The sequence below is a fragment of the Papaver somniferum genome, chromosome 4, assembly GCF_003573695.1.
Source record: "Papaver somniferum cultivar HN1 chromosome 4, ASM357369v1, whole genome shotgun sequence".
Classification (NCBI taxonomy): Eukaryota; Viridiplantae; Streptophyta; class Magnoliopsida; order Ranunculales; family Papaveraceae; genus Papaver; species Papaver somniferum.
Window position 1 is genome coordinate 9,172,738 of NC_039361.1, and position 8,772 is coordinate 9,181,509.

General features: G+C 37.2%; 1 protein-coding gene across 1 annotated transcript; it reads right to left on the reverse strand.

Moving 5' to 3' along the window:
* Positions 1–3,343: 3,343 nt before the first annotated feature.
* On the reverse strand, positions 3,344–8,102 carry LOC113271964. The gene is made up of 13 exons (XM_026521886.1): positions 7,924–8,102; positions 7,783–7,852; positions 7,676–7,685; positions 7,458–7,581; positions 7,252–7,347; positions 7,022–7,141; positions 6,836–6,920; positions 5,683–5,778; positions 5,432–5,487; positions 5,166–5,288; positions 4,995–5,031; positions 4,160–4,240; positions 3,344–3,612 (listed from the first exon to the last, which is right to left on the reverse strand). The coding sequence occupies exons 1-12, from the start codon at positions 8,100–8,102 to the stop codon at positions 4,178–4,180; spliced, it is 1,059 nt and encodes a 352-aa protein (XP_026377671.1). The 3' UTR covers positions 3,344–3,612; positions 4,160–4,177.
* Between the last annotated feature and the right edge of the window lie 670 nt (positions 8,103–8,772).

Genomic DNA, 8,772 nt, shown 5'->3' on the forward strand with positions numbered 1-8,772 from the left:
TTTTTTTTTTTTTTTGAACTTTTATTGTTTAAATTTTAAAGTGAAAAAAATGGCAAGAAAGCCAAGTTATCACCATGAGCAGTGCTGGGACATTACCGCGCCCAAAACCCGGCAAACCTTCTTCTCTGAGAATGTCTTTAGTTGCTTGCATCATCCCAGTATATTTTGACGACCCGTACATCCCTTTACGAAGTAATGCCCATGATGAAGTTGGCTCCAACTGAACCTGAAATCTAATCTTGATAACATCCAATGGCAATGTTATGGTCCGAGATATGCCACCGGAAATAGCCCCAGACGTGGCATCAATTAAAGCTCGTTTCAGCGGCCGCGGCTCTTCCATCACTTAAAACACAACTTTGGCACAATGCTAACACCACCTGGAAGAATAGAAATGTGAAAGCAAAGCAGAATATGTTGCAATGGATAGCCAGGAAATGGAGTTTTAATATAATCATCAATAACAAGTACACTAGAACACAACTATAGATCACAATGGACAGTACATAAGAATTTTCAACAACTGTGGGTCAATTTCATGGTGAAATCCCATATTTTCTTGGCTAAAATTCATATCTTGTGCTTTTGAGTTCCTTTTTTGAAATGTTGTTGTCCACTCTCCATTTACGCCTCTTGACATTTAGATGTGAAACAATGTAGTATATCATCAATGCCGTGCATAACCAAACGTGACCCATGAGGACAGATAAACAAAACTATGACAATCATGACCTTCTGGAAACCCATATTTTCTTGGCTAAACTGCGATACCCATCAGAGCAGTGTGCCCAAATGCTGTAACTACTGGAAACCCAGTAGCACACCTAAGTAAGAGAAGAAACAGATCTAAGACATGATAAAGGTTTTGGATAAGAAATTATTTATTGATTAACCATTCCAAGTAGTGAAGAATACAAGTTTTTGAGTACAAGGAAACCCTAATCTCTCACTCTAAGCAAAACTTTCCCTCACCCAAGAATCCGACCCCGATACATTTCCCAAGGATCCCTATTTATAGACCAATTAACCCTAATGGTGTACAACTCATTTTTCTTCGCCTGGATCTCGTGGAGGTGCGTTATACTTCGCCCAGATCATTTTTCATGAAGTTTTCCCCTTTCTTTCGCTGACATCTTTGGGTGTTTGTCGGGACAGTTGTCTCTTTTCTTGCTCCATAATTTACTTACTTCGCAAGTTATCTTTCTAGTCAAGTAACCTTACTTGGTCCATCTTTATTTCGTGGCGGGTGCCTTGCCGGGTAGTCCAACTGGTTCTTCGCAACTTAGATCCTTCAAGTGAGTTACCCCGCCTTAATATACTATCTCGCGCATGGTTTTTATTTCGTCAGTCATTCAATAATGACGACCCTGACTTGATTTGACAAGTCACTGACGAGGATCTTCGGGAAATAGTGCAAGATCTTTCGACATGATTCCCTTGAATGACTCGTGTCTTCTCCTGCGCCCACGTGGTGAATCGTAACTTTGGTATCTACACTTTGCCTTTTCTTATTATAAGAGGCACCATAAGACCTTAAATAGGAGGCGCAATAAGACCTCTTAGAGCAACAAGTAACAAAATTTTACCTAATACAATTCGAGTTAATAGACCCAACGAGGAAGACAATTAGAGCAACAAGTGACGGATCCGGCGAGGAAGGTAAACCAGAAAGCAATAAAGGCAAAACTGCCATGATTAGCTAATAACAAATGATAATCTGGTATGACTCTATCTTGGTCAACTAATGCTTAACAAGAACAAGAGGCAAGTATATACTTTTATATTTTGTGTTCTTCTTTAGCATTATCTTCGCAAGACTCAACATTTTCAAGTATATACTTGGCACATAAGGCAAACAAAGTAAAGACAGTATGAAGGCATGAAGCAAAGGCAGTTACATTATTTACAAAGAAAATATCTCGGAGAAGCTGAAATAAAGACAAAAGCTACAACATTAATGAGGGGAAATCCCAACATTGCCAGTCTCGTGAATTTAATGGGCCTTGTCCTCTGAGTGGAGATCGCCATTTGTCTTTGTATCTTCATCGGTAGAAGCCGGCTCATTAACCACAAGTTCAGGTTCGTCATAGGAAAATACCTCAAGCTCTAGGGGAACACGAGAAATGCCATGAGAATCACAGAACTCATTAAAAAGTTTGACCTTATCATCTTGAGTATTTCTGCGAATTCGCTTCGCAATCGTGGCTGCATCCATTATCATGGTATCGATATCTTCAGTCAAATATTGAACGTCCTCTTGGAGAGTAGACACCTTCCTGGAAAGATCATCCTTCTCGCGAGACAGAAAAGAAACCTGCTCCTTAAGCTTTTGCTCAGACCCTAAAAAAGCAGAGGAAGGAACAAACCAAAGGGGAGAATAGGCACGTTACTTGCACTACACCAAATTCTGGGATTAGAAACAGAACTAAGCTGTTACTAAAACCGGTTGTAACGGCTATGCCTGTTGCAAAAGTGGGTGTTACATAGTTTTGTAACGGCTTTGCGGCCGTTACGAGTTTGTTTGTAACGTCTCCCGTAACAGTTATCAGCCGTTACTAATTTGCCACATGATAATAGCTCCAGGCTGTTACGAATTATTTTTGTAACAGCGCTGTCATAACGTTCTCAAGCCGTTACTACGTGGCAAATTTTAACAGCTTATAGCCGTTACGAACTTTTTTGTAACAGGAAAAAAATTACTGCCAGTCAACATTGACCAATTTTGACCAGGTCAAGGCTGACCGGCAGTTCATTTTTTGTTGGAAATAAGCCGGAATTCTAAATTCAATACCCTGCATACACCTTTCAATACATTCATAACCACACTCAACAATAATTTGTTCAATCATTCACATCACATTCATTCAATTCACACAACAAAACAGAAGGCCTCTTGGGACGGTCAAAAAAACGTCCCAAGAGGACAAAAGCCGTCCCAAAAAGGCATTAGGGGCGATTGATGTATCATCCCCAGATCCACCGTCACTAATACTTCTAGGGACGGTTCTGACTTTTAGGGACTTTTCTGGACGGCCGTCACTAATACTTCTAGGGACGGTTCTGAATGGCCGTCAATAATACTTCTAGGGACGGCTTCACCTTTCTAGGGACGGTTTCGAAACTGCCGGAAAAACAGTAATAACGTCTCTTATATAAGTGAAACAATAGGACGTTTACAAGTGTCCTAATATTTGAATAATACTGAAATTTAGTTTCCCAGTTTTTAGTTGGCAGAATGCCATCCCCTCATGCATCCACATACCATATGATTAGAATGCCATACAACAGAGAATCAGAGACAAACATATATCCACAAAACGGAGAATCAGAGACAAATGCGCAGATGAAATTTTTTATATATATTCTCAAAACAAAGTTGTTAATTTGTTTACAAAAGAGACCCACTCATTCTCAAAAACAAGTTGTTCTCAAAAAACAAGCAAGAATCTAGATGTTCATATACTCTTTACAGCAAATGGTGTCTCCGTGTATCATTTGTTAACACTTTACAGCAAACCCTTCCTGCGTCTGAAATGCCTAAAGACCTCGTCAATCCGAATAAGCTAATGTAGCGGATTAGAACCCTTCCTGCACCGTTCTGTGTCACATATCCTGCAACAAACAGAAGTTGTGGTAAGACGATATTTGCAATATCATCAATCTACTCAATACATCATCGAGTAGTTACATTCTAATCAGTCAAGAAAACCGAAAGAAAGCTCAACACATTCACAATGGAAACCATCAGTTTTGCGCAGTAATTACATCTCTGGTTCATTCCCTCAAACCCCATCTATTTGCACTCCTTCATCATCAGTATTATTCCGCAAAGTTCCAAGAGTTAGCTTGTACTCTACTTATTCAAGTTTCAATCTCAATCAAGTAAGAACTAATAAACACATTCTAGATTTCTATTCGTTTCTCATATACTAATAGAATTTTTTTTTGTTTTTTTTTTTTGATGATTGCAGGGTAGGAGCGTAGTAGCTAATAAATGAAGCGCAGAGCTAAAGACTCATTGAGATATTCCAACGAAAATACTAATGAACATATAGATGAAGCAATTGAACAAAGACCTACTACAGTACAACTAGATCAAACCAAACAAAATGTGAGAAAATGAAGATTAAACTAAGGATAAAGAACAACCAATATGCACCTGGGATTTAGGTTTCCTTTAGCACTTTTTCCCCAAATTTGCGCCACCAATAACTACCGTTTGTACTTTACAGTTTACACTCTATTTGAACAACAATGAAGTGATTAAAAATGAATTACTAAGCAAAACAAATGACGCAACATCTTGGTTACCAAATGTATCAAAATGGGTTTCTGTGCAGGGTCCACCACAAGGACCAGTGCTTCCCATCTCCTAGAAGTTATCCTAATTAAGGCATAACAAGGCAAAAAGTATAAGCGAACTCAAAATACAACTAGTAGTCTCATTTTTGAATCAGTATCATTTTTGAATCGCATATACTATCAAGAGAGATAAGGAAATTGAGCAATCATGTTCAGAGAATTGGTATACCTATGCTATTCCTTATCCCATTCATTCTGAAATAGAATCGCATATAGCAATCATGTTATAGAGAGATAGAGAGGTAGAGATTTATACCATCCAGAGAGATAAGGAAATTGAACAAGGTCATGATGTAAGGAAACACCAGAGGATTGTTGAGTCAGATTGGTTTTTATGATTCTACGAAATGTCACTCTGCAGATTATGATGGTCATTATCAAGAAATAGAAATAGGTTGAAATTATTTGTTAAGTTACTAAGAGTAATTAACGATCACCATTGGTGTCGGTAAAATAAGAAAGAAGATAATTCAAGAAACCTAATTAAGCTAAGCATGGAAAGTAATTAACCCCAAATTTGTAATTAGAATCTGAAAGAAGACATTAATGTCTAAATTCTGTAAGACCTGAATGAAATTTCTCAGTTCTATAATGGAAAAGATCAAAAGAACATACGGAGAGAGATAACTTACACTGGAGACAAGAAGAGTAACAGAGCAGTTGCATTCCCTGTTTCAGAAAGACACCATACCCCATAATTAACGAAATCGACAAACAAAATCACATACACAAATAACAAAAAGAAAGAAGCAAATTAGCTAATGATTGAATTTTTAGTATAGACAATGTGCACTATCACCAACCTGTATGTATTCATGGATGTGACTGTTTCCATTTCCCAGCTGAATAAGCCTATTAGAAATACGTGTAATGTGTCCAAGATTACCGGCTCGAGGTACTTGCTTTCTAACGGAACATGAAGTCGGCTGTGGGTCAAAAATTGATTTCATTCTTGCTTTAGATGACTAATATACTCAGCTAACAGCATAGATCAATTCACACTGCTGTACATAAAATGAAATACAAGAAACGCAGAATCAAATCTAATTTTCAACAAACTGAGGAGTACCTGATCTGAACCACTGGAAAGAATGGTACTCTGGTCCGCTTATAGGATTTTACCCACTACATCGAAATTCGACAAAAACAGATCCTAAATCGTGAAACTGTACTAATGAAGCAAGGTTGAAAGATATAGTTCAGATCAAAAAACCCAAGTCCCAGACAACCCCATTCCTTTGCCTTTCTAGAGAATAGAACAGTATGAAGAATTATTTTTTACAAACAAAGGTTAAAAACTAAAACATAAACAGTGGGTACCTTTAGATTATTGGTATCAACAGATGGTAAAGGGAAAGGATCAGCTAAGCTAGTAACGCTCGCTAGAGGAAAACTGCCACCACCAGAAATATGCACCTGGCGCAATACACCTCAAGCCAGTGAATATATTGATAGAAATAAAATAAAATAAAATAAGTACAGGCTAGATATGAAGATAGATGTAATACATTAGAAAGAGATATAGTACACTAGATAGAGAATCATTAAGGAAAAGAACGTATCATGCTGAACTAGGAGAGAAAAATGTTAGTAGGAGTATGCTTCAACGAACCAAAACGTAATGTTCATAAATACATTTCAGGAATCACAAGAAGTAAATCAATATAGTGGAAAAATTATAAATCATAATCATTTGAGTTTCTCACTAAAATGAGAAGTTTCTTCCCTAGAGCTACTGATAGGAGAAAGAGGGTATTGGGGTTTTGCAAGGATCACTGCATTGGCGAAGTAAAGCAGGTTTATGATCAAATGATTGCAGAAGGAGGATTACCTAGTGCTGCTGAACCCATTTAACACGCTGAAAGTAACAAGAAACTACAACAGAAAGTAGATGATGATAGCGTGTACAGGATACAGGGGAAGCTTAATGAATCTGGCCTCAAATATCAACTTTGGACAACAAGAAAACTCACAAGAAAAAAAGAACAATCAAACATAAAGGGGGCGAAGTCTATTAATCCAGCAACAATTAATAATATAAAGGATGCAAAGTTTGCTCGCCGATGATTTACAAATTACTATCAACGTAGTAAAACGATTCAAATCTAGAGTAAACTTGTGCCGGAGGACTTTTTTCTGGTGCTTACACTTTTTGTTCATTCCTGTATAGTGAAATTTGAATATCCTCTTACTCCTATCAACAGATTTAACTCAAAATTATCAAACTCAATCAATAAAATTGAACTAAAAAATAACAGATTCAACTCAAAATTATCAATCTCAATCAATAATATTCTCTAATTGAACCAAATATATAGCAGATTCAACTCAAAACTAATATTCTCTAATTGAAACAAATAACAAATTTTACCTCAAAATATTAGATACTGCGATTGCTAACCGCAACCTTAAATTCTTCATTTCAAACATCAAACCAAAAAAAATTCAAAGGGAATGAGAGATAGATTCTTACCCTAAGTTTGCATGATGAGCATCTGTAATTTGCAAACCCAAAATCAATGAAGACGCGGAAAGTGTTCTCTTGTAATTTGCAAACCCTAAAATCAAAAAACAACCACGTGAGATTTTCAAAACAAAATTCGCAAACCCTAAAATCAAATCAACGTAAGATTGAGAGAGAAAGAGGAAGAAATTCAACCTGAGAATAAAGTGTCGCTTCACTGTGAACGAACCTCTAGGTACGTTTTTTGTAGAAGTGGCCGTCCCTAGAAGCCTTGTTTTTTGTAGTGTCATCTCAGATTCACATATAACAAAAGAACTGAAATTTCTGTAAGTACCAATTTTCTATTTTTTTTGCTAAGTGTCAAATTTCCAAGGGAATAAAGAAACTTAATAACTTCCTACAAAACTTGAATACATGGAACTTACAAAACTTGAAGCTGCTTTGTTCTCCACCCTTGTGATGCCGTCCCTAGAAGCCTTGTTTTTTGTAGTGTCATCTCAGATTCACATATAACAAAAGAACTGAAATTTCTGTAAGTACCAATTTTCTATTTTTTTTGCTATGTGTCAAATTTCCAAGGGAATAAAGAAACTTAATAACTTCCTACAAAACTTGAATACATGGAACTTACAAAACTTGAAGCTGCTTTGTTCTCCACCCTTGTGATGCACATGGGTCCTGACAAAGATCTTTAGCTGAAACCAGACTTTGGCCAGCCCGCAGAGTCCGTGCCCTTGCATGCCTAACCCGTAATACTAAAAAGCAGTACCACCAGACCTTAAATCCAAATTCATGCAGCAAAGCCTTAACTTCTGGCTTGGAGAGGTTTTCGAGAATATCAAGAATCACCTTCAAGCAACTGCATACAAATATAAGAAAATTATTATTCACTATTAGCAAAACATCAGAAGTGGTATGTACTAAAATGGATCAGTAATAACTGTAACAAGCAAAACCTGTAATGAAACTTTGGCTGTAGAACTGTGCGATATTTGGGGGTGGGCGGTTGATATTATCGATGAGCAGCTGATAAACAGAAAGGAAATTAGAACCCACCAAGAAAGTATATAAAACAACTTTTTCAAAGAAAGAGACACCAAATGGTGAGAACCTGAATGATAAGAACTCCTATGTCATATTTGGTGTCTTCTATGGTCTGAGACTCTTCCGAACGTAACTCTAAGCAAGCTGCGTAATCTTCAATCAAACTCTGTGCAGCATTTGACTTTAGCAACAAAGGGACGAGCGCAACCATGCGAGAACTATCAGCAGTCATAATTAAGAATCAAATTTTATGAAGTATAAGTGAAACAGCAGCTAAAATACAGTATATTACCACAAAAAGTGGTAACTTTCTGGTAAAGGAAGATGTCTTCTTTTGCGAGATGTATACCACGTCCACCACCAGCAGCAGTTGCCTAAACGAATCAAACACACAATAATTTTACTGAAATCTTCTTCAGGTTAATATGGATAAGATTATTGTACTGAACTGATTTAACAGGGTTTACAAATTGAAACAGAGTTGTGTGTGTAAATTGTCAAATACAAGTCAAGAGTTTGGTCGAGCAATTAGATAGGGGATGACGTAAAGAAACTGTACCGTTTGAGTTCAGGCCATGAATAATTTAATCAGAGATCATCCAAGAAATTATCAGGATTCGATTCAATCATTGTGTGTTCCTGCCACACACACACACACACACACACAAGGAGTTAGTATTTGCCATTTTTGTTCATGTCATACTAAGTTGCTGACTTAAACGTAATTTGTCTCTGTGGTCAGACTAAACCAGGGAGAAGAACATAAGAGCAGCAGTACAGAACTTAGAGCTCACCCACCCTTGGAGCTCACCCACCCTATGATCCTAGTTTTAAGTCCCTGCAAGCTAAGTGTTGGAGGCAAAGGAGACCATCATTCTCACAATTCAAGAGAAATTCACAAC